At 44.1% G+C, this 27,397-nt stretch overlaps 1 protein-coding gene across 4 annotated transcripts in view; it reads right to left on the bottom strand.

Annotated features, from left to right (window-relative positions):
• Positions 1–27,397, bottom strand: part of Bicc1 (BicC family RNA binding protein 1) — a 236,830-nt gene that overhangs the window by 96,114 nt on the left and 113,319 nt on the right. For all 4 annotated transcript variants that reach the window (XM_087597688.1, XM_087597689.1, XM_087597687.1 and 1 more), the window contains exon 3: positions 8,501–8,570. In XM_087597688.1, coding sequence (XP_087453814.1) covers positions 8,501–8,570 — 70 coding nt within the window. The remainder of the gene's footprint in view (positions 1–8,500; positions 8,571–27,397) is intronic.

The following is a 27,397-nucleotide window of genomic DNA, read 5'->3' as shown; positions in this document are numbered from 1 at the left end:
CAACAGCCAGGAGGAGGGATGGACGGCTCTCAGTAGAACACGAACATTCCACGAACACATGGAAATGCTTGGCCATTCTACTCATTAAGGGCATCACGGCTATTTCTGGTTGCAAACTTCACTACTTCTGGAATGAACTACAATCCAGACATGGAGGGCACACCTGTGAGCCAGATCTTGAGGCTGGGAGAGACAAGTTTCTGACCCAGATCTTGAGGCATAGTGTTCACGAAAAGCTGAGGTCCAGGCAAGGTAGTGCATGCCTTAAATCCCAGGAGGCTGAGGCAAGGAGATCTCGGAGTTCAAGGTCAACTAGGAACAAAGCAAGTTTTAGGTCCAGGTGTGGTGGCACACACCTTTAATCTGGGCCACACCTTCTGCTGGAGGCCTACATAGGACATTGAAGAAGGAAGACACACTTTTCTTCACCTGCTTGCACTTACATGCTGGCACATCTGTTGTAACCTACTTCTACAGAAGACCAGCTGAAACAACTAGCCTTGTGAGACCGAAGAACTACTAGGTTCTTGGACTTCCCATTCACAGCTGTCCATTGTTGGGTTAGTTGGATGACAGACTGTAAGTCATTACAATAAATTCCCTTAATATATAGAGAGAGACATTCCATAACTTCTGGGACTCTAGAGAACACTAAGACAAAGGGTAGAATATGACAATAACAGTACTTTTCATTGGGTATCAGAGGCTGGCCAAGAGCCAAGGAGCTGTCTCTCCCTTCCAGAACTCAGTTCCACATGGTAGAACAGTCACTTGGAAGACGGATGAAAATCTGGAAAACATTGGAGCTGCTCACATCCTGTAGCCTAGGAATTCTACTTCTGAAAGTTCCTGGAACCTGAAAACATACACAGACAGACAGATCACTCTGAGTGTAGAAGAAACAGAACTCAGCCTGCTGGCCATGAGACAGATTCGCTGAGTTACAATACCTAGCCATCCCTTACACGCATACAGTGGCATTTCAAACGGACACAAAAATAAAAGGTTATTTGTGTCCTGACCAGGAAGATCTCCACGCATTACTCTTCTGAGGACATCTGACTGCAAAACTATGGGTAGACTAAGTCTATCTTCCAACAACAGAAAGACGCAATGTCTGTGTAAATTGAGTAACCAAAGCCACGCCTACGAGGCTGTGATTTTCATTTTTATTTCAGGCAGAACTTATTTTGCCTTGAGAGTAATCTCTGGCAGCGAGGATAGAAAGGGAACATACCTCCTCATTCCTGAAATCCCTTTAATATCTTTTGATAAGAATGCCTCTGCCTATCCAAGGCCTGTGTAAAAAAATGCAACAACGAGCTATCAGTCGTTCGGTAATGGCCCCAAAGGGGCACTGGGTAGAAAGTAGACGCCACCACAATTTATGATCTTTAACTAATGAACAACACCACATAACAGCTCAGTTCTGTCAGTGACTGCCTTAGTCCTTCGTGGGAATAATTTAATTGCTACTGACAGGCCTAATAGATGTCACTAGGATCTACTCCAGCAGTACCATGACTGATGGAGCTGAGGGAGAAACTGGGAAAGGTCGATACAGGATTTGGGAAGCCATTGAAGCTGGGTGCCCACTTCCAGTCTGTGACAACCAGCAGCAGCACCCCTGTGACAACGTATAATGACGGTCAGAAACCCGTGGGCTTGTCACTTATCAGAGAGACACGTGCCAATAGGGAATGGAAGTCAAGAGGTATAAAACCAAAGGACAGAAAGTCTGTCCCCAAGCTCTGAAGCCAAAGTCATGGAGTACGAAATACACTGAGAGGACACAAGGGAGTGATTTTGCACAGTTACCCTTGTAATTCGAACCTGATCACAAGGTAGCTTCTAAAATAGACTGTTCATGCAATATAAAAATATATGAACTTCAGTAACTTCTCACCATGAACAAGCTGCATCCTTTCTTACATCAGTTATAGTACACATACATATACATACAACACACACTCACATGCTCACACACACTCACACATGCATATACACAAACATAAATACACACATACATACATACACACATGCACATACACCATACATATACATACATGCATACACACCCCCCCACACACATGTACACAAACATGCACAAACAGAATGCACACACATATACTCACAACACACATATACACTCACACATATACACTCTCATGCACACACTCACATATGCATACACACAAACATGAACACACATATACATATATATACACACATGCACATATACAACCATACTTATATACACATCTATGCACACACACACTTCCATACACACAGTGAGACTAGCAATATTCTGTCAAGCATGTTCTGTCAAGAAACCAAAATGTCCTTTAAAGGGAATATTGCATAGGGCTAACAAGAAAGTGAGTTCTCAATTCCAGAGTAGATACTGAAGAACATCTCTAGGCATCCTGCTAAGGGGAGGACGATCAGTGAAACCAAATACAATGGATGACTGGAAGATATGCCTCAGTTCTAAGAAAAAAAGTCACAAAAGCCCACAGAGGGCACATGGGTGTATATTAGTATATTACCAAGAGAGGGAAGTCGCTAAGGATGTACATCTCAAGTCTCTCAGCTGCTTCAGTGCTTGGTAGCTCATGTCTTTTTAGCTATGAGCCCCATGGTGCATGGCTATATCCATCCAGTCACCTCCTAGAGCATCTCTTCATGCTAAGTTTTGAGAGCCATGAACAAAGCCCCCATAAACATGTGTGTACAGGCTTTCCCTGGACGTGAGTTTTGTCTGACTCCCTTGGCCACAGCAAGAAGTGTGATTTCTGAGTCATTATGAAAAGGCTCTTTTAATTCTGCATGAAACTGTCTTCCAAAACGTCCTACCGCCCTGCAGCCCACCACCTATGACTCAAGCTTCCAGTTGCTACACTGTATCAGCAGCATTTGCTCCTGTCGGGGCTCTGAACTTGAGCCATTCTATCAAGCATGAAGTGGAATTTCATTTAACATACCATTCCCCGAGACATAGATGGTCAGCCTCTCACCATCTGCTCGTCTCCTTTGGTAAAGTATCTGTTTGGATCATCTGAGTACATTCTGAGCTGTTTGCCGGTTACTGTTGATTCTTTGAGTTCTTCCTGTATTGCAGCTACAGTTTTAACAGGGATGCCTTCCATAGCTATGGCTCCTCACCTCTGGATTGTCTTGTCCCTGCTTTCCCCGTTTCTATTATTTTCTAACATCTCTATTCGTTCCTAAGTTAATGGACGATGCCTTTCGAAAAACAAACCAACAACAACAATAAAAAAATGCCCTATCAGATGTATAATATTACATTTAACAAGATATCTGGAAAGTTAAGAAAATCCTCCCCTCTGTCCCAACAGTGGCCGCCACTTATACAGGAGGGAGGGAGGGAGGGAGGGAGAGAGGGAGGGAGAGACAGACAGACAGACAGACAGACAGACAGACACAGACAGTTTCTTAGCCAATGCTCCTCAGAACAGTGGCTGCCACTCATACAGGAGAGAGAGAGAGAGAGAGAGAGAGAGAGAGAGAGAGAGAAGACAGAGAGACAGAGAGACAGACAGAGAGACAGACAGAGACAGAGAGACAGACAAAGATAGTTTTTTAGCCAACGCTCCTCTGAACAGTGGTTGCCACTCCTACAGGAAAGAGAAAGAGAGAGATTATTTGCCAAAGCTATTGAGAGCAGTGGCTGCCACTCAAACAGGGAAGACATCATTCTAAACCATGGTTCGACTCTCACATACATCAGGGGTCCTCGTGTCAGCATGATCAACTGTGAGCTGAGGGCTGACTACGCACCAGAGGCAAAACAAGGAGTACGAGGGCTGACTATGCCCTGGAACTCAACCTGCATGATCCTGACCTCTAGAGAACGAAGTACCAACCAAGTCTAACATTCTACAGCTTCCCTTTGCCACATACACAGCATTATAATCTAATAATACGCATGTGCATATGCCCAGCGACAGATGGGGTGAAAGGTCCCATCAGTGTCTCATAACCTGTCTTCTAATCCATCCCGGCAAGGTTACAACTTTCTGACACAGGAGCAGGTTGCACACTGATGGGAATACTTTGTTTCTCTTTCCTCTGAATACTGAAGCATCAGCTTTCTGGCCATGTATAGCCCCTAAGACACTTTCCCCAGGAAACAGTAACGAGTGTGTAGCTTCTCCTCATGTGAAGAAGACCTATCAGATACCCGTTTGCTCTCAGGGGATGCAACCAAAAATAATAAAATCTCAGGGAAATGTTGGCGATGCTCTTGTTTCTTTTGGGAGAAAGAGAAGGGCCAGATGCGATCCTATTCACTTCCAAGCCAGGACACGCCCCCAGCGATCCAGAGAATGCCTGCTGTCCTTGCTGGTCCTGTGGGGTAACCAATCTTAAACTGTCACCAAAGCCATCCGTGGGGAGACTGGTGCCTGCCACTTTGTCTAACTCTAGAACAAAGTTCCATCCATGCTGACCCCCCAGTAACTTGGAATTGGACACAAAGACTTTAATATGGAACCCCCTTTACCTTCACCAGTCTACGAAGAGATTGATGACCCCATTAAAAGAGAAGAGAAGGCTGCAAGGAAAACATTTACCTAATTTAAGAGACAGACCTGTCCAATTTGAGTACACAGCACAGCCATCCCTCTGCGATAAGTTCTCATTACTAACTGCTTTTATCTCTCTGTTAGGGCAGCTCTAGCCGGAGTTCCATTTGGAAAAGCAAACTTTGTTCAAAATGCTATTCGTATTTTAATGAAGTTCCCTTTAACTTAAAATAGGCCAGAGCTCAGAAAAGCATACTCAGAAACTGAGAAATCTGCCTGAAGTTATTCCAGGTTAGTAAAACTTTATAGTTTCAAACACTTTAATCCTTAAACACTGGCTTCGCTAGCACAGACCTCAAGCTTTCTCTGTGTAAACTCTTTGGCTGTAAGAGCTTCAGTTTTATATTCTCCCACGCAAAATGAATTCATGCAGGAGAGAAGAAACACGAAGTATTTATTTGTCTTAGTTGTGACTCCCCTGAAGAGAGTCTTGGGGTCACTGATTCAGATGCCTGCCTGTTGCTGGAATCTTAAATTTCTCCATTCCTTGTGTCTTAAATGGACCTTCTGCCTTATCCAATAGCCCAAAACACTCTGGGAATAGTTATAAAAACTCTTTCTTCCTCAGTCTACATGAGCGCGCGCATGTGAGTGCACACGAGTGCACACATCCGTGCATGCAGGCGAACAGGCACGAGCACACGGGCACGGTGTGTCTGCCTGTCTGTGTGCACGTCTATAAACTACCGTGCAGAAAATGACCCTGCTGATAGCTTCCTACCCCCATTCTAACAAACATTTGCTCAGAGGGGAAGAAAGAAGGAGGAGGGTAAAGAATAAGAAGACGTGAGCGGGGAAAGAAGACAAAACACTGGATGCTCTTTTGCGCAGAGCCGCGGGAACCATGCGGATAGCACCAGGTTATCTTCACTGCAAATGTCTCGGGACAACGAAGATGACGGAAATATCTTCTGCAGCAGTGTGGCTCTTGTGACAGCAGGACAGGCAGCATCGTGGTGGTTGAGGGTGGGCGTCAGCTGTGGCTGCCCCACCCCTTCACCTGACTCCACATCGTCGTCTTAGTGACCAATCATACTTCTCTCTCAGGTGGTGAGTTTTTGTTTCCCAAACTCTCCGTCTGACCCTTTCACGACCACCATAGGATCTTGTCAAATTACAGATTCCCAGCCCGCCTCTGCCTGGGTCACCACCTAAGAACTGTTGAGAACTTTTCTAGAGAAGAATCTGAATTTTCTAACTGAAGTAAACTCAGGCTCTAGCTTTCTGCCTATGTGTCAGGCAGTAACCGCCAGCGCCTCGGCCCACGTGGCCGAACAGGCACCGGGGCAGCCATTCTGATAAAGCAAACACGAGGGCTTAAAAGATAAGGTTTGGAGGGAGCTACTGGGAGCTAAATTTGAAAACGCAAAACTGGATTCTGGTAAGAGGAAGGAGGCGGCAGGCAGGACGAGAGGGGGTCGTGAAAAAAAAATGTTTATGTGGACTCAAATATTCAGGCAAAGCACTCTAAAAGCACAGAAAACAAACCCATAGCCGGGTCATTCCTCAGCACAATCCAGGGTATCCACACATCCCTGACCTTCACACCACCGTGGGGTTTGGATTCAATAAATCTAGGACATGGCATGGGCCCAGGAACACACAGAAATACTGTAGTCTCTTTCATAATGAGGTCTGGGAATAAGGGAAGGCTTGAAAACAAATAGCCCCCTCTCTCTCTTACAACACGCAGGGACGCAAGGCAACAACAGCCCACCAGATGAGCAGATAATTCCCTTCCCAACCCCCTCCTGCTGTTTAATTTTACTAGCTCCAGAATATAGTGGAAATTCCATCTCAAAATTAAGAACAGGGATGCATACGTTATACACATATTCCGTTCGATATCAAGAAGGGGCTGGGCAGGATGTTAGGCCAAAAAAGGATCGATCGGCTTCTTGTTTCAATAACAGCCATCGAGCCAACTGAACAGTAAATCCCTCCGAGGCACGCCATCGACCGTCTCTTCCTTGATCTCTTCTGGTATCCGACATCTTCTTCTCCTTGTATAGTCCTATGTGCAGTCAGAGTACTTCATAAATAATGAAAAGTAAAATGAAGTCGGTTAGACCTGAGCCTGCAGGGGCCAATTCCTAAGCAGAAATCCAGATGTTAACATCAGCCGGGAGAAAGCTGACCCAAATACTCTTGGATGCGCCGCTGAAGCTCTTGTATCTGCGAAGTGTGATCCATCACCAGGATGTGCGGCACAGCGGAGCACCCCAGAGATTCAAGGGTGTCAGTGACGGAAGCCATCCCGAAACCACAACACAATACCACTCATCTCCCTGGTCCCCAGCTCTCTAAAGTCCAAAACCACATTTTCAACAACAATACCAATAACAAAATTTATCAACAACTGCTCTTGAGAACGGGGAAAAAAGATCACCATGGCTACAAGAACAAGACATCTGAAATCATCCCAAAATGCCCTAACATTCCTATTTCTTCAGGGTTTCCATTGGGGACTGGTTAAATTTCATTCTCATTAAGTTAGCAATGTGGTTAATTTCATTTCTTAAGTAAAAACACCCAACAACAGGGCACGGGGCTCTGGGGTACGCTCAAGTTTCAAGTTCCTTGCTGCGTCAACCGGGGATTTTTTTTTTTTAACAGTCAAACAAATGACAGGTGACCCACCGGTTTCTTCCATTGCACAGTGAGGATGAGACAGCCGGACATGTGACAAAAGGTCTCAATTAATTAGGAGCATCCCCTTTAGCATTGAGCACAAACATGGCTTACACAAAGATTTGGAACCACACGTGAAAACAAAGCCTGTCTGATTTCGACCGGTTAAAACTAACAGTCCCGATTCCTTGTCGCCAGGAGCTAAACGAAAAGCAGTAAGTCTGAAGTTTCTGCAGGCACACCTTGTCTAGTTGAAGACACTCAGACACGGACACACACATCGAACACACCAAATGCTCTGTAACATTACTTCTATTCTACAAGATGGGAACACAAGATGAGACCGAAGGAAATCTAGACTAAGACATGAAAGGAAACTGAGACTCTATGCCGGGTTAAATTGTCACTTAGCAATATGGTCCCAGAAGCTAGAGCAAGAAGACAAACTTAGCAGCAGCAACCATTCAAAGGACAGACAACAGGACAGAGGGCAGGCCACACAACATGACATGGCTCAGCTTGAGGGAATGCTATATGTAGGGCCATTTGGTGGCATTTGTTTTATTCCCCTATGGCTATAGAAATAGCCATTGAATATACACAGCAGGATGGCTGAAACTATAGTATATTTGCAAACATATATTTATACATTTATTTTATATATACATATAGTATATGGTATATTTCTTTTTTGCTATTTTTGTTTTTTGTTATATTTCTACATATTTATATCCATAATTTTTATTTATATATAAATGTGATATAGAACATATCAATAAATGTTAATATGGAAAAGATTCATTTGAGAAAGGAGGAAGTCTACAGTTCGTTCACACAAAAGAAGGGCACTATATACAATGGCTCTTAAATCTAGGCTGTGACGAAACAAAAAAAACAAAAAAATAAAAAAAACACCACCACCAACAACAAAAAAACACCTTAAAGTCTAGACAAGGGGAACACAGGCTATGACCCCCATGTAGAACTGCCATTCCTCATGTCTGCTGATCTGACAGACATCCTTCAGAGCACAGGTTACTGTGAAGTCTATTACAGTAATATTTTTATTGTAATACTATTATTTAAACATTTTTTTTCTGCTGCCGCAAATCCACCTATTTATTTTAGTCATGAAAATCCTCCCCAAATACGGTTATTTGACAAGCACTCGAGGACAAAGGTGAACAGAACCGAGGCTTTTTTTCCCCAGCAATTCCGGAACCTCACTTTTCAAACATACCTACTCCCCCCGTCCAAATTACCTTTCTTGGATTTGGCCCCGATCTTCAGTTTGGACGGCCATGCAATCTGCGTGTTTGTCTCCTCCATGATCTGAGTCAGGAATCAAGAGAAAAATATTGACTCAATTAAGAACTTGTATTTACAGATAAGATTTTCACACGTTCAAAGGGGAAAAAAAATCTTATTTTCGTGTTTCTAGCTTTGTGTTGATACGACAAGATGATCTCAGCTTAAAACAATGCAAATATCTTTTTAAAGGCTCCAGGGAAACGAGGGGATGTGTTTTTCTAAGCCCTGAATCTATTGAGAGTATTCAAGTCTCTGTTGTTCTCTCCCTGATTCCAGAATTTTAACAGAAACAAGACCTAAAAGTACATGGACAAGTAATTAACCCAGCTTGTTGCCAGGACCATAAGAGATGCTTGGACTGAATAAAATTCATCAAGATCATCATCTATATACCAGACGTGACTTCTGTAATACAAAACTAAGAGTTAAGCCATACTAAATGAAGATTTCCTCCCATTCCCCACAATGAAACACCCCCCACTCCCCACCCGCCACCCTTCTCTCTAGACACATTTGTATTTCGTTAAAACTGATGAAATACTTCTAAACACAGCATCCCTTCACAAACTTCATTTCCCGTCACCCTTCCCATGGGTGTTTGCGCTATAGTTCTGCCCACTCATATGTGCAGATAATACCAGCAGAAGGAAAGGAAAGACAAGGAGCCTAGCTCATAGTGTCAGGGAAAGTGGAGGTGGCAGTGACGAGGCAGAAATCACAGACTGCAGCACGAGTGAAGTCACAAGTGATCGGAAAGGCTCAGAGTCTCCTTGTCAATTCCCCACTTTGTATGAATAGAAAACTAACAAGAAAAGAAAAGGCAACAAAGTAACACCAGGCAACTTCTAGGTCCAGCAGCAACAGACCGTCCATAACTACTCAGAGCCAACACCTGGCACAGAGACCAGACAGAGCAAGATGAGACTTATTTTCTAATATGGATTTAGAGTTAACTATACAAGTCAATGGTGACGACAACTGAACTAAGTTCACACACCAAGTTGTGTACTAAGAACACAACTAACACTGATTTCCTCCTCTGGCCTGTGTACCAGACGTGAGAGTAAATGGTTAACGCAGGTCTCCTTCACTCAAGCACCGGACAGCTCTCAGCAGACGCCTCAAGGCTGGCAAGCCTACCCATGGGTTGTGTCTGCTGTCGGGGATGTTAGAGGTTGGGCCAATATTTGAACGTCCAAGAACTTGGCATAGCGATTCAGATCTCTGATTTTCCGGAAAAGTTGGTGGATTCCGTACAAGGAATTCATGACAGCATTTGGCTGGCACAGACGACAGTTGCCTGCTGTGTGCTATGCCAGTGGGGCCTCAGTTGCTCCAGAGCCCCACTGTGTCCCTGATGCCGAGGTCAAACGTCACTTGTATGCTGCCGCTGACTTGTTTGTAGTGCTTACTGGTCACTTGGCCCAACTGCTGTTTTTCTTGGAAAATATTTCTACTTGAAAGTAACAAAACAAAATCCAAGCCACAACTGTCTATGCTTGGTCTATATACCAATCTGATCCAGAAGAAAAGGGGGAGCTTCTCACCCTCTAAGATCTGCTGGTCCCTGCCTGCCTCCCCTCTGCTAATTAACAGAGTTGACATCAGCATTAATTTGATTAACTCTGTTATTCGTTTTGGGTTCTAGTGTTGTTTTGGTTTGGGTGGGTTTGTTTGGGGGTGTGGTTGTTTTTGGTTTTTGGAGGATTGTTTGGGGGTTTTTGTTTGTTTGTTTGTTTGTTGTTTTGAGACAAGGTCTCAAATCTCTAGTCTTCATGTCTCAGCTTTTGAACTTCTGGGATTACAGAGTGTGGCGACCCAGCCCAACTCTCTCCAGGAGTATTAAAAAATTAAGATGAAAAAAAAGGGAGTATGTCTCGGGGGTTAAGAGTACTTGCTGCTCTTACTGAGGACCTGAGTTCTATTCCCAGCACCCACATGACTGCACACAGTGGTCTATAACTCCAGTTACAGGGGGTTTGACGCCCTCTTTTGAACTCTGTGGGCACCGTACACACAAGGGGCACATAAATACACACAACAGAAAAGCACCTCCTTGTCTTTTAGAGAAACCATTTCATTCGCTTTTAAGATTATGATGTAATAACATCATTTCTCCCCTTCACTTTCTCCCCTCCCAACCTTCTATATATGCCTCCTGGCATTCTTCAAAACTCATGGCCTCTTTTTTATTAACTGTTGCTACGCCCATATACAGCTATGTAGATAAATACATTACTAAGTATAATCACAGTAAATCTTTTCAAAAAATAAATGATTAAATAAAATAATACTATCCTTTTTGACTGCCTGTGTTCTAGCTGTGCAGTAGACGTCCCCTTCTGACTGCACAGTAAATGATGTCCCCTCCCTGCCTCACCGCTTTGGAACCTGTGAATCTTCTGATCTCTCTTCCCAACTGTTCCAGTCCAGGATCCTTCTCACACTCAACCTTCACCCATCACCTGCTCAAGGATTCTTCCCATCTTTCCGTCATCCAGTTAGAATCACCCCGACTCTCTACTACATTTGCCTTCTCTCTTATCCTGATATCAAGCAAGTGTCCTCCCTTCCGTGTTTACACAGTCCGAAAGATTAAAGTTGAGCTCAATGCCCAGCACACAGCAAGCACCAGGTATGTTTAGGCAAAATGGCTCTGATAATGCCCTTACCTAGCTACCTACCTGGAGTGAGGTACCATTCTCAGTCAAGTTTGACTATGTCGTGCGGGACAAGCTGGTCTCATTCTCCATGTATGTAGATTAGTTGTAGTATCTACTACTTGAGCAGCCACGAGGACTTAAGAAGATGGATGGAATCCTGACCCCATAAATGCTTACTGATGCTGATGACTCTAAGGAATGGCTAGCTGAGAAAGAGCGCATAAGAGAGATTCGAAAGGATATGCGGAAGAGCATCCATCAGCACAAGAGATCCTTTGAACCTCAATTTGTACTGTGAGGAAGGATCAGGTTTCCTACCATCTGCATGTGTGGCTAGGCCCCAAACAGACTTAAAGACAAGACGTGGCACAGACCAAGACCTTCAGGCTCGTGTGACTGACTGTCACTTCGGTATTAATAACTGACGACCAGGTAAGAAGCTACAGCAGGATGGAGTGGCTTATTTTGCTTCCAGAGTGAGAAGTTTCCCCTCAAGAGCTTATCAGTTAAGCGGATTACTCATCAGTCTCTTCGAGGATGGCAGGGCGGGTGTATCCCAGTCAAGTTAGAAACGGGAAAGGTAGGAGGAGGGGGAGGGTGAAGGGGTTCGGGAAGCCCCGTCTCCTTAAGCTCCGTGCACAGGAAAGCCAGAGAAATGGAGATAACAGCTCAAGGGATGTGTATGCAAAAGGGTTTCCAAAATGGACCAAAGTGGGGGCCGGAAGAGGTGAAGTCGGGAAGACTTGGAAAGACACCGTATGAAGCCCCCAGCAAGAAAAATGAACATCTCAGTCTCAGGGGGAAAAAGACAATTTTTGAAGTGACATCCAGAAAAAGAAAATGGTTCTGGGTTTTCTTCTGTAGTATTTTTGTTTCTGTGACTTCTGCTCTTGTAGTCGCTACGTGCCACATGACCAAAGCCCAGGAAATAAACTGCTGACTTCAACTCACCTTCTATACACGTTTAAAAGAAAAAAGTATCCTTTTAAATTATGGGACTAGGAGGGTTGGGGATTTAGCTCAGTGATAGAGCGCTTGCCTAGCAAGCGCAAGGCCCTGAGTTCAGTCCCCAGCTCCGGAAAAAAAAAATTATGGGACTAGGAAGAAAGTTCTGTGGCTTTCTAGTGGGTGGAGGCACGAACTTCTCTTTAATAAGAGGGTCTCGTGTGTTCCCAAAGGTCGCTTAGCTATTACTAGGAAGTCACTTCCCAGAAACCCGCTGTGAGCCTCGGTTCACATGTAAGGCAATACTCGGTGTGAAATGTCCGATTTCCATCCAAGGACTAATTGGATTAAGTGGCTAACTCTGACCACCTCTCTCCCAGGAGGATGTTGATGGCCTCAGCTAGGTAAAAAGTGACCTCAAAGTTGGGAAATGGCCTCAAACGCCTCTCGCTTCCTTATGGAAATAAAACTATAAATACCGTTGTATCAGCTAAGCTACAGAACGCAGAAGCATGCCAAGCCACAAAACCTTGGACAAAAACGAGAAGGACTGCTCTCTGCACCAAAGGGGATAAAAAAACCTGAAAGTGAGTTCAAGATAGACTCTGTGCACACATGCACATACCACTTGTACGTGGAGGCCAACGGTCAGCAATAAATGTCGTCTGTCAATCTCCCTCTTTTCCTTTTAGTTTACTTTTTCATGTGCACAGGATGCGGAGGGTGGTGGATGCATCGTGGCGAGTGTCTAAGAAGTCAGACGGCGACTTTTAAGAATTCGCTCTTTCCTTCTGTTTTCTGCATTCTGGGACTGAACTCGGGGCATCAGACTTGGCCACAAGCACCTCTGCCTGCTGAGCTAACTTGCTGGCCCCTCTGTCTTATTTCTTGAGATAGAATCTCTCATTGATCCTGGAATGTATTGATTTATGAAGATTTTATGGCCAATAAAGTCCTAGGATACTCTTTTCTGCAGCTCTGGGTCCTGAGGATACAGATGTAGGCCACGATAGCTTTCTACTTGGGTGCTGGGGCTTCGAACGCAGGTCCTCACACCTGAGTGGCAGGCACTTTACTAACTGAGTCACCTCTTGAGCCCCTAAGAGCTGGGTTCTTAAAATGTTAATATTGTGTATTTATATCTTCCTCAAACCCAAACTCAAAGAGTAAACATCACTTTGTGAATAATTTTCTGTAAACATTAAATCATTCCTTAGGTTATATTTTTGAGACAATGTTTCATTTTATAGCCCAGGCTAGCTTCGATCCTTCTGCCTCAGCCCCTCAAGTTGTAGGCTCCTAGGATTACAAGTATGCAACATTATAGCCAGCACACCATGAAGATTTAAAGGATTTACTTTTTCTAATTTACTTTAGATCCCATATAACATGTAGAAATCCTCTATGTTATGACAACAGAAGGGATTTTTGAAAAGTCCACCTAAAGCAGTCAAGCCCAGCCTGTTTCTGATTGGCCACCTGCATCACAGGACGGCTGTAGATGTGGCTGGGCTAAGACTGCCATGTCACCATCAAGTTTCTGTTAATTAGGCTTACTGTGTTCATTATTACAGAACAGGAATAACGGAGTCACAACTCAGTGATGATGCTACTATCAGATCTGACGGACAGCAAACATTTATAGCAAAAAAAAAAAAACTGTCGCTAAGACTATTGACTTTCACTATGAAGCAGCTGAACTATGGAGAGAGCACGCCACGAATATACAAATCTACCCGCCTTCACTTCCTAAATCATAGGTGCAGCTTTTGTTTTGCTTTTCTATTTTTAAAAGGTTTATTTATTTATATGAGAACACTTCAGCTGTCTTCAGACACACCAGAAGAGGGTATTGGATCCCTGTTACAGATGGTTGTGGGCCACCATGTGGTTGCTGGGAATTGAACTCAGGACCTGTGGAAGAGCGGTCAATGCTCTTAACCCCTGAGCCATCTCTCCAGCCCTTACTTTTCTATTGATAGAGAATTTTTTTTACATACAGCTGTGTTTTAGGCAACCCTCCAATTTCTGCTCTACCCACCCCATCACCTCCTTCTTTTCAAGTTCATGTGCTCTCTTCTTTAAACCTTCTGAGTCCTCTTAGCCCTGCCAATGTGGGCATCTATAGGATCCTGGGCGGCCTTTCAGGGCCTGCATTCCTGAAAAAGACAGCAAACTGAATCCCCCCCTGCCCCACCACAATTCCCAAGAGCTCCTCAGCTAGGCATGGGACTCCATAAGCTCCCCCAGCACTGACAGTGTAACACTGTCTGGCTTGACCATGTATAGACAGTGTGCGTGCACTCACAGCTACTATGAGTTCAGGTGGACAACAGCCGTGCCATGACCAGCAAATACTGTTCGAGCACAGACACCCAATACGTCTGCCTCCACTTCCACACTGATAGAGGAGCCCAGGGGAAGGGCATGTGGTGTAGAAGTCCCACATAGAAATGTACACTCCATGGCTGTTTCTTGTTCTCTGCAAGCTAACCAGTTGTAGGTCTCTGTGTTAATCACTATTCACTGCAAAAGTTTTTTAAAACGGTTCTCTGACTGATGAGGGGAGAGGCGGTTTATTACTACGTTCACTTAGCAGGACAATAGCAGAATAAGAGTGCCACGCTCCTCCCTAGGTCCTGTGACCCAGCCATGGCCATGGGTTTGAACCCAGTCGACAGTATCAGGGTTGCAGACAAAAATGAGGGGGCGGGTTTAACATTCCATCCCCCAAGGACTCATGTTTCCTTCTCCTATAAGTATCGTTAATAAATATGAAATTACACGTCTCTGTTGGGCTGTAGTTTATGTGAGGGTAAAGAGAAATTTGGGTGGGAAGAGATAGCACCGTTTACACTGAAAATTGTTTACCTCTTTAGAAATTTTCCATTATTTGTGTTTACGTAATTTAATCAGCCTAAAACAGCCTGCTAAAGTTAGGGCAAAATGAGCAAGTATGACCTCATCGAGTCCTACAAGTGTCTGATTTTAAAACAAAACAACACAAGAAACGAAAACAAAAACCAATCCCAGTCCCGTGTGCGATGTTCATTGTCGATTTCATGTCTCCAGCAAATTTCCAATTTGTACACCACAAGGGAAGAGGCATCACAAAACGACACATTTTACAGGTTTGCGGCAATTACAGGGTAATACATTACAGGTGAAGGGATCCCATGCCAAACCCAAACCAGTCAGTCTGCTAGCATGTTTATTTTACCAGCGTCTCCCAGGCAAGAGTAATCAGCACCTGAGATCAACCCCAGGCAAGTGACGTTTACGCTGACTTTACTTGAAATCTGCACTCTCCAGCCAGCAAAGGAACATTGGACTCCCTAACTGGAAACTTCTACTCTAATTCACTGAACACTCACCCAATGGCTACCAGATGGGGGCCACCTACAGCCTGCTTCTCAGAAAGGGCAGCTCACCTGCTACAGTGTACAGCCCTCGTATCAATAGGGAAGCAGTTTACCCTCATGATGGAGGCTGTTTCTTGGCTATGTCGTGTAGGAAGTGAGAATTGGTTTTACATATGCCTCCATGAAGGAAGCCAAGCAAGAGATGAGGAGGGTGTAGTAAACTCTCTCTGGAGGCGGGTCTGAAGGCTTAAGACGTTTATTTTGCTAGAACATTATGCATGTGTATAATGTACATACATGTGTATATATGCATATCTATATATACACACAGCTATATACATGCTATATACATATACACATGTATGCACACATGTGCACACGCATGTGTGCGTGCATGTGCACACAAACACACACATACACACACACACACACACACACACACACACATGCACACACACAATGGAATATTGTGGGTACTGCTAGTTTTATTTTCAACCAAGAAATCCCTTTCATCCATCCGGATCATCACAGCCACCACTGTCTCTTGCATTCATTGCTGTCATACACCCTTCTCGAATGTCCTCCATATGATAACCTCGTAAATATATATATGATATTTGAAACCCGTCCGCAGTCGAGGGAAACAGGATTCAGAATTTATGTGGCAAAGTATGAGGCTGCGTCAAGCCAGAATCAAGACCATGTGGTCCTTCCTGCCTGACTTGGAGGCTGAAGGAGGAGAAGGGCACCGCCTATCAGGAGGCCATTCAGAAATCCCAAATTCCGAGACCCTCCCCTCACCAACACCGAAGTAACTGAGGGTAACAGACAATTCCTCAGTACTTCATTAGTGAGGTAACCCAGGGATGGCTGAGGATAACTGTCACACCACAAGCCTTCCAACCCCTAGTTCCAAAAACACGAAGCATGTGCAAAGGGTGAGCAGAATTGAGTCGTCATGGTGAGCAAATTAGCATCAGGTGGCCGGGGCTGTAGTTGCCAAACTTTGAACAAAGGACAGAACAAATCTACACAGGCTCTCAATGCACAGCCTCTGTGCTGTACAGAACTGATACGTGCGCTTGTATTGTTTACTGCAGCTTACAAACAAACAAACGAACAAACAAACAAAAATACCCACAATCCCCAACAGGTTCCCAGCAGTATGACTACAGACCGAGCTTCAATGTCGCCCGTTACAAATCACTACATAAATAAAAATGGTCAGAGAAACCCCTGGCCAGTCATAAAACTTCTAAGTCTGCAATGACCACACTGTCCACCAGCTCCACAAATACAGAAACACTGCTCATCCCTCAGTATCCATGAAAAATGGGTGTCGGGGTCCTCGCAGACACCCAAGCCCATGGATGTTCAAGAGTCCGATAGAAAAATGCACATCACTTGTTGTCTTAGTGAGGGTTTTACTGCTGTGAACAGACACCATGACCAAGGCACGTCTTACAAGGACAACATTTAATTGGGGCCAGCTTACAGGCTCAGAGGTTCAGTCCATTATCATCAAAGTGGGAGCACGGCAGCATCCAGGCAGGCATGGTGCAGGAGGAGCTGAGAGTTCTACATCTTCATCTGAAGGCTCCTAGCAAATACTGAATTCCAGGTAGCTAGGAGGAGGGTCTTAAAGTCCACACCCACAGTGACACACCCACTCCAACAGGGTCATGCCTTCTAATAGCACCACTCCCTGGGCCGAACATATACAAACCATCACACTTGTGTAGAATCTACACACAGTTACCATCCACATTAAGCCATTCACTATTTATTATACCTAACATACTATAAATATCTCTATTGTTTATGGATTGATGACAAGCCAGAATGTCTGGTCCTACTTGGAACAGATGTCATTTTTATATGTGTGGTTCAGTTCAAAGTTGGTGAAATCCACAAACCAGAAGGTCTAGTATAGGTGCGATGAACCCTGGTTTCACAGCTTTAGAAATATAGTGGGATTTTATAGGCACAGGTCATCAGAAGGGGAAACTGGCCGGCCATACAATAGCATAGTCCAAAAGGTGAGAGCTAAACCAATCAGATGGCGGAGCACAGAGGAAAGCACTGAGTGTGGACTGTGGAGAGGCTCCCTATGGACAGCCAGAGGCACTCAGAGATGGCTCAGTGGATAAGAGCACCGGCTGCTTATGTAGAGGACCTGGGTTCAGTTCCCAGATCCACATGGTGGCTCACCACTGCTTACAACTTTAGTTCCTGGGGTTCAATAGCCCTCTCTGGCCTAGTCGGCAACTGTACACACATGGCACCCAGACATAGCTACACACAAAACAACCACATACATGATATATGATACATAAAATAAGACTTTTATAAAAGGAAATTTTTTATATATATAAAAGGGGATTCTGTCTGCTGTTTTACATGCTCTGGGGCCTCTCTGAAATCTAAGCTGTACATAACTGTAGCACACAGCACATGTCATTGGTACATTTTTATGGATTTCCCTAGGAAGACAATTGATAGCTTTTGTTTACTACTACGGGGCACAAAAGTTTTTAATTAACTCAAGGCCCCACCCCCCCACCCCGATCCTTCTCTCCGAACACCAGCAGTGACAAATTATGACAGGCGTCAGTGAGTTTTACTATGCATTCATCTTCAGAGAACAAAGCCAAGTCCCCCTGCTAATTAAAACTTATAAACTGGATTGGCAGACCTCACCGCAAGCTAAAACGCCACACAGCCGCTCTCACGCAACCAGTTCTTGTAGGGACTTTAAACATGGCAAGCACGTCCTTATAATCTATTTAAAAATCTTTCGCTTTGTTGCAGTAACAACCACCTACTTCTTTATATACATTGGGGAAACTATTCTCACACTCTGAGAGATGGGATTTCATTCTTAGGATAGAAGCAAGCTAATTGCCATTCTAAAGTGATTTTTCTTTATCATCCACAGTTAACTATTCCCCTGATAACATACAGCTTTTTATAAATTGTATTCATTTATTTTAAAGTTTATAAAACTCTAACATGGTGTTTATTAACCCTTCACATAAATGCACGGGCATTATCTTGTCTTAGAGTCCTCCTGTTGGTGGGGGGCTAGGAGAACTCAGGGTAAGCCCCATCTTCAGTTTCTGGACTCTCCTTCAGTCTGACCCATAAACATACTGAACAAGATGCACACACTCCCAAGAGGGAGGAAAAGCCACTTCCATAACCTCCTGGGTTCTGTACCCAGCCCAACCAACGCAAGCAATGTGCATGACTAAGAGGGGCCAGCGAGCTCTTGGATTAGTAGCATCAAGAAAGCTGAGTTTTCCTAGTTAGGGAGACTTCTCATGCGACTCCATCTATACCATGGGCTTCCGAGAAATGTGCTTTCCACAGAACAGAAACGATTCAGGGAAGCCCAATGGGATCAGTGCAGCCCAAGACTCTTCATTCATGGGCAGACCTAAAGGAGTCGTTCAAAACACTGAACTCATCTGGGGGGTTGGGGAGAATGAGTGCAAAGTATAAGTTTTCAGCTAAGTTCATAAGCTCATTCGGTGATACTCAAAGGTCACAGGGAGGAAGGGAGGGAGGGAGGGAGGGAGAGAGAGAGAGAGGGGGAGGAAGGGAAGGGGAAAGGGGGGAGAAAGAGAGAGGAGAGAGAGGAGAAAGAGGGTGACAGAGAGACAGAGACAGAGAGAGACAAAGGGACAGAGATATAAGGAAACAGAGAGAGAGAGAGAATTTCTGATCACATAAGTTGATGGCCTCTGAGTGCCTGTGGTGAGGTGAGACCTCTTCCAAACTAAACTAAAAAGACTGAGGGAATCTTCCAGGAGAACTTTTTTTTTTTTACAATACATCTAGTCTGCACACTTGTATGTTTTCTTAAAAAGTGGAAGACCATAAAATGTTTGACTCCATATAAACTGTCTGCTGACAGTGTTTAATATATAATGCTCTAAAAGTGCCATTTACACTAAGCCGGGATGCAGTTACTGAACACCTGGTATGTGTACACATGCACACACATGCATGTGCACACACACGGAGGGGGGGGGGACAGGGAGGGACAGGGACAGGGACAGGGAGAACACAACTCTAGTACCTAGAGGCTGCTAGGTACCGAAACTGACCTCTAACCCTAGACCATGGACTATGGGGTCAGGAATGTTCCTTGGTCCTGGCTTCGCCTCCAAGTCAGCTCTCTGCCATCCCATCTCCTCAAATGCTAAGTTAAAAGGACCCAGCTCACACTGAAAGGCAAATCTGATCTTCCAGGTGCAGTAATAGTTTTCAGACTCCTGTCTCCCTCTCGACTTGCTGCTTTGTCTTAAAAAGGTAGAGGGAGGGAGGACGGAGAGAGGACAGAGGGAGGAGGGAGGGAGGAGGGAGGGAGGACAGAGGGAGAGGGAGATAGAGAGAAAAACTTGAGAATTGTTTTTATCCTAGAAAAAGCATCTCATTTATCAAAATCCTGAACAGAGAAGGCAAAGAGAGGACAGAAAACTGTAAGGGTCAAAGGACCAGGAAACGTGCTGTGAGGCCGTTTCTCCTAGGATGTCAGAAGCTACAGCCATAAAGTCTTACCAACGTGACATTTGAAACATGAACTGAGCAAGGACAGCCATAGACATGGGCACATGTGTGTTATTATATATGTATATAATATGTATATGTATTATATATGTATGTGTGTATGTATTTATCATATATGTGTACATATGCACATATATACATACATCATATATATGTATATATATCAACAATTACTGAAAAAGAAGCCATGAATTTGAGAGAAAGGAGGGGGTATTAGACGGTTTGGAGGAAGGAAATGATGTAATTATATTATAATCTCAAAAATAAAAGAATCAGAAGATATAAGAACAGAAGGAGAAAGAAAATCTACTATGCAGGCGCTAACCCTTGACTAACTCAAACAGGCCAACTCTGGCTAGAAGTACCTGCCCTTCCTCTCCCCCTGAGGAGAGCCACACTTCTTTATCTTACGTGTCTCAATTCTTCCCTTGGCCCAGCCTTGGTCCTGCAGATGCCCCAAGCAAGACTCACCATATACATCAAAGGAAATAAAGGTGGTTGTGACCACAGTGCACTCCTTTAATCCCAGTGTTTGGGAGACAGACACAGGCCTGGTCTACAGAGCGAGTTCCAGGACAGTCAAGGCTATACAGAGAAACTCTCAAAAACAAACAGCGTGCTTCCTACCCTCTAGTGGTCTACTGCAACTTGGTTTTTAACTTGACTCCCCAGAATCACAGGAGGAGCTTACATTAATTTTATCATGAAGCCTGTACTTCAGTTACTCTGCTTTTGACAAATGTTCCCACCGTGAACACCCGGGAGAGCATCACCTCTACCCTGGGGAGCACCACCTCTACCCTGGGAGCACCACCTCTACCCTGGGGAGCACCACCTCTACCCAGGTCTCCTTAAATCTACTGTGTTATTTGTGAATTCTGTCACCATCAGTTATAGCTACAGATCTGCAGTCAGAATCCAGAATCCAGGATAAAGGTGATGCTCCCCAGGGTAAAGGCGGTGCTCCCCAGGGTAAAAGGATTCCACCACTGCCATCAAGCCAAAGCTCGGCATTCATTGCCACAGCATCACTAAAGCATTAGTCTACTCTTTCTTCCTCTGGCACTTCATGCATTTCTGATCTGAACAACTTTTTGCAAACATCGTCTCTTCAAAGCCAGGCTGAAAGCACCAGGTCGTTACAGATATTTCTGAGGCAAGTGCCGGTGCCAGCTCACTCCTTTCCTTCTTGCCACTTCTGTTCATTCTGACTGTAGTTTTTGTTGTTGTTTTGTTTTGTTTTGTTTGTTTATTTGTTTACCTTATTAAGTATATCAAAGTACAGCTATATCTGGCTATGCAGTTGTGGTGGTTTGAATAGGTGTGACCACATAGAATCACATGTTTGAATGTTTGGCCCATAGGGAGAGCATTATTAGGAGGTGTCCTTGATGGAGGAAGTGTGTCGCTGTAGGGTGGGTTTTGAGGTCTCCTATGCCCAAGTTACACCCCGTGTAGCACACAGTCTCCTTCTGCTGCCTTCTGATCAATATGTAGAACTCTCGGCTCCTCCAGCACCACCTCTGCCTACATGGGCTGCCATGCTCCCACCATGAAGATAATGGGCTGAACCTCTGAACCTGTAAGCCAGCCCCACTTAAATGCTGTCCTTTATAAGAGTTGCCTTGGTCATGGTGTCTCTTCACAGCAATCAAACACTTAAGGTACAGGTTGACCCTACGGCTATAAACAGGTTTTATAGGAGCCTCTGAGACCACATATGTTTATCCCTCCATCCCCCTGTAATAAGAAACGTGGATCAAAAATCATGGGCTTCCTTTTCTCTAGCCAAAAGTCTAAAGTGACACGGGTTCATAAACTTTGACACTTCGGTGAGGCTCACACTCACAAAAGTTGTTATAAAAAAAAACAAAAAAACCAAGGGGTTGGGGATTTAGCTCAGCGGTAGAGCGCTTGCCTAGCGAGCGCAAGGCTCTGGGTTCAGTCCCCAGCTCTGAAAAAAAAAAAAAAACATTTCAAGCCAATGAAATAATATCAAAATTGCTCTTGCTTTAAATGATTTTAAAACGATTTATGAGAGGCGACCACTAACCAAACTGCTCTCTTAAATCCCAGGAGCCAGAAAGGGAGGATTCCCAGCCCCACCTCAACTCTTTCCCTACCATGAGGGAATCCTACCCCTGAGGATAAAGGCACTAAAAAACACAAGAGGGTGGAGCTGTCGATGCCTTGGGAGTGGCAAGAAATGGTCCCCTCCCAATCTGCAGTCCAGCCTGATGCTTAGTTTAACACGCGGCCACCGCAGACCACCAGCAGACAAATATGGAGTCGGTGCTGTGATCACAGTAGCCATAGCAACATATTTCAAGGCCTGCTCCATCGGCAGAAATACTGACAAGTTCCCCCACCTTCAGGACCTGAAGGAAAAGAGAAGTAGCCGTTTGTGACCACAGGTGGACTGTCCTTCAACAGAGCTGATGGTTTGATATTTACTTTCCAGCTGAGCATCTGTCTTTTTGCTGCCTTAACAAAACGCAACTTAAGGAAGAAAGGGTTTATTTTTGACTCAGACTGACAACTGAGATTAGTCATGACAGCATCTGTAACCTTCTGTCACCAAAACAACAACAACAACAACAAAGAATTTTTGATTGGTAGGATTTATGATTTTGGATTCCCAGGTTAGGGTTTTTTTTTTTTTTTTCAACTAGAATTGATATGAGGCACCTAAATTTCTGTGGTGATTTGAATAAGAATGACTCCCGTGTTTGACTGCTTAGTCACCAGGAAGTGACATTATTTTAGAAAGAACAAAATTAAGCAGACGATATACCTGAGAATCTAGATGGATCTCTGAAGATTTAAAAAAAAAAAAAAAGAGGTGACCAAGGACTAAGTACTGTACGTGTCTTAGTTATGGTTACTATTGCCGTGATGAAATGCCATGACCAAGAAAAGCAACTCGGGTAGGAAAGGGTTTATTTCACTCACACTTGTATATCATATGTTCATCATCAAAAGCAGTGAGGGCAGAACTCATGCAGGACAGGGGTTTGGAGGCAGGAGCTGATGCAGAGGCCATGGAGGATGCTGCTTACTGGCTTGCTTCCCCTGGCTTGCTCAGCTTGCTTTCTTATAGAACCTAGGATCACCAGCCCAGGGATGGCACCACCTACAATGGGCTGGGCCCTCCCCATCAATCACTAATTAAGAAAATGCTCTGCAAAATGCAAATCAAAATGACCCTGAGATCCAATCTTTACACCCATCAGAATGGCTAAGATCAAAAACTCGAGCGATAGAAGGTATTGGGGAGGATGTGGAGCAAGGAGAACATTTCATTGCTGGTGGGAGTGCAAACTTGTACAACCACGGTGAAAATCAATTTGGCAGTTTCTCAGAAAATTGGAAATAGTTCTACCTCAGGACTGAGGTATACCACTCCCGGGTAAATACCCAAAATATGCTCAACTATACCATAAGGACACTTGTTCAACTATGTTTATGGCAGCTTTATTCATAATAACTGGGAACCAAAAACAATCTAATCGTTGTCCCTCAACTGAAGAATGGGTAAAGAAAATGTGGTATATTTATGCGATGGAATATTACTCAGCTATTAAAAGCAAGGGCATCATGAAAATTTCAAGCAAATGGATAGAACTTAAGACTATCACCCTGTGTAAAATAACCCAGACCCAGAAGGACACAAATAGAATATACTCACTTGTAAGTGGATGTCAGCCCTAAAAGTACGAGATAACCACATTATAATCCATAGACCCAAAGAAGCCAAGTAACAAGGAGGGCCCAAGGGAGGATGCTTGAATCTCACTCAGAAGGGGAAATAAAATAGTCATCCAAAGTGGGTAGAGGGAGGGAACTGGCGGGGGAGAGAGAGGAAGGAGGGGAACGGGGTGGGGATCAGGGGTGGGGAGAGCAGGGGGAGAGAGGCTGAGAGACAGGAGGGAGCTGGGTGCAGGAGTAACTCTGGGACCAGTTAGAGACCTGAGACAGGAAGGTTTACTGACCTTGATGAACTGGAGTGGGGAGAGCAGAGGTGGGCAAGGGGTAGGGGGTATGAAAGGGCGAGGAGAGAGAAGGGAAATTGGGGAGGGGGATATCTCTGGGACCAGTTGGAGACCTGGGACTGGAGAGGATACTGCAAGTCTATGGGGTGACCCTACCTGAGATTCCTGCCAGGGGCAGGGGGATATAGAGAATGAAGTGGCCACCTCATGGAGCCAGGCAGGACTCCCAGTAGAGAGATGGAGACATCAACTTACCCAGAAAAACTTCAACCCAAAGTGTGTCCAGCCTATAAGATGTGTAGGAATAAAAATGGAGCAGAGGCTGAGGGAACAGCCCACCAACGACTGCCCCAATTTAAAACCCAGCCCATGAGAGAGAGCTAACTCCTAACACTGTTAGTGATACTCTGCTGTGCTTGCAGACAGGAGCCGAGCATAGCTGTCCTCTGAGAGGCTTCATCCAACTGCTGATGGAAACTGATGCGGAGACCCACAGCCGGACACCGGGCAGAGCTTGGGGAGTCTCATGACAGAGTGGGAGGAAAGACGGGGTGAAGGGAAGGTGTCAAGGACCTGCAGAGTCAACTAACCTGGGCCCTTGGAGGGTCGCAGAGACTGAACCACCAACCAAAGAGTATGCAGGGACTGGACCTAGGCCCCACACACATTTATAGCAGATGTGCAGCCTGGTCTTCATGTGAGTCCCCTAACAATCGGGGCAGGGGCTGTCTCTGACACGGTTGCCTGCCTGTGGATGCCTTTCCCCTAGCTGGACTGCCTTGTCTAGCCTCAGTGGGAAAGGATAGACTTAGTCCTGCTGGGACTGGATGCGCAGGAGCGTGTATGGGGGTGTGGTATACACAGGGGTCCTCTTCACTGAGAAGCAGAGGGGGAAATGGCAGGAGGAGGTATGAGGGTAGGGCTTAGCGGAGAGAAGGGGGGGCTTGATCAGGATGTAAAGTGAATAAACGAATTGATGAAAAGAGAGAGAGAGAAACGCCCTACAGCTGGGACGTATGGAGGTATTTCTCAACTGAGGCTCCCTCCTTTCAGGTAACTCTAGCTCCAGTCAGGTTGATATAACAGGAGCCAGCACAGTGTGCTTCTGCTTAAACGGCACTTAGAAGAGCCAGGGGCTGTATTGGTGGCAGGGGACACCAGTAGATCCTGAGAGTTCACGATCACGCCAGTCCAGACAAAGCACCATATATATATATATATATATATATATATATATATATATATATATATATATATGTGTGTGTGTGTGTGTGTGTGTGTGTGTGTGTGTGTGTGTACACATATATACACACATACACACATACATACATATGTATACATATATGTATATATGTGTGTATATATATATGTGTGTATATGTGTGTATATGTGCACATATATATACACACACATACTTATATATATATGTGTGTGTATGTATATATGTATATATATAGACACACATACACACATACATATGTATACATCCATGTATATATGTGTGTGTATATATGTGTATAGACATAGATAGAGATGATATAGATATAGATACACACACATACTTACATATATATATATATACATATATATATATGTATTCTTGGGGACTTAATTTAAAAAAAAACAAACAAAATAGAGACCAGTTTCTGTCAGGTGCCAGTGGTCAACAGGAAAGAAATTGTTCCTTTCAATAAAACCTTTTTTAAAAATATTATTTGTTTATTATATATGAGTACACTGCAGCTGTCTTCAGACACACCAGAAGAGGGCATCAGATCTCATTACAGATGGTTGTGAGCCACCATGTGGTTGCTGGGATTTGAACTCAGGACCTCTGGAAGAGCAGTCAGTGCTCTTATCCGCTGAGCCATCTCTCCAGCCCCCAGTACAGCTTTTCAATAGTTTGTCTTTCCTTAACTTACTGAGCAAATCCTGAGGGCCATGATGTGGAAGACTGTTCTGGGCAGCAAGCATCAAACTGCCATTGCCCAAGTGCCCATCCGTGGTGTCCAGCCATGGATTAAATTAAAACTCATTTAGTTTGAGGTTTTGACCCTGCAACTACATGTTCATCAAGTTCAATGGTTTTTTCCCCCAATCTGTTCATCAGATTGTTTTTAAAAAACCGCTTTTTTTTAAATTTCTTATGACAATCCTCTTATAACACATATAAGGTGAACCATAGGAAAGTATAATATGCACAATTAAATGTCTTTCCCACATTTCCAAAGACAAAGCCAGAGAGGCAGGAAAGCTGTTCACGCCTGTTCACACTAACACCAAAGACCCAGCGACGGCTCAGTGGTCTAGGTCACTGGCTGCTCTTCCAGAGGACCAGAGTTCAGTTCCCAGCAGCCCTGTCAGACAACTTAGAACCACCCTTCTCCAGTGCCAAGGAATCTGATGCCCTCTTCCGGCCTCTGTGGTCCCTGTACAAAATGCAGCCTTCACTCCCGCCCATGAATAAAAGTTAATATAAATCCGTAAGGGAAATAACATTTAAAAAAGAATCGAGAACCGAGAGTCTAGCCAAGGCAGTTGGCATTTCTGGTGAATCTTCTTCATTCTCCAAGAGGAGGTTTTTCCACAGTCAATCTGAAACATGCCCTTTGTTGTATAGCTAGAAAGGTATGCCATGGGAATTTAGCCGACACGTGGCTTCAGATTGCTGACGTGAGAATGGACAGAAGACTCATTCTCCATCACGATGTGGAACTCCTCTGAAAGTTCACCTCATTCACGTGTCTAAGAACAGAATGCCAGGGGCCAGGGATAGAGCTCAGAGGAACAGCACTTGTCTGGCATATATGAAGCCCTGGACTCAGTCCTTAGTTTCCACAGATAAGTATCTTTTACCTTAGACAAAAGGAGCTTTGAAATATTTTAATTGTTATGGTAATCATATATATACATACATATATATGTATATATGGTATTATATAATATATAACATGTAAGGTACATGTGTATATATATACACACATATACACACATATATGTATATATATGTATATGTATGCACACATATATGTATATATATGTATATATGCACACATATACATATATATTATGGGAGTTCACAACATGTATAATTATTACTATTATTATTATTATTATTAAATAATTCTAATCTTTTATAGCAGCTCTTAAGCTCTTCACTTATACTAACTGAACTGAACATTTCTGGGAGCACATTGATTGTTTTTTGGGGTTTTTTTTTGTTTTTGTTTTTTTAGGTTGGATTAATTCCATACTCACTAAAGTCTACTTTAGCTACACTGAATGAAGGATACACACACACACACACACAC

Source organism: Rattus norvegicus, chromosome 20, assembly GCF_021556685.1.
Source record: "Rattus norvegicus strain SHRSP/BbbUtx chromosome 20, alternate assembly SHRSP_T2T, whole genome shotgun sequence".
Classification (NCBI taxonomy): Eukaryota; Metazoa; Chordata; class Mammalia; order Rodentia; family Muridae; genus Rattus; species Rattus norvegicus.
The sequence above is the reverse complement of the archived record's forward strand: the minus strand, read 5'-3'. Positions and strand labels throughout refer to the sequence as shown.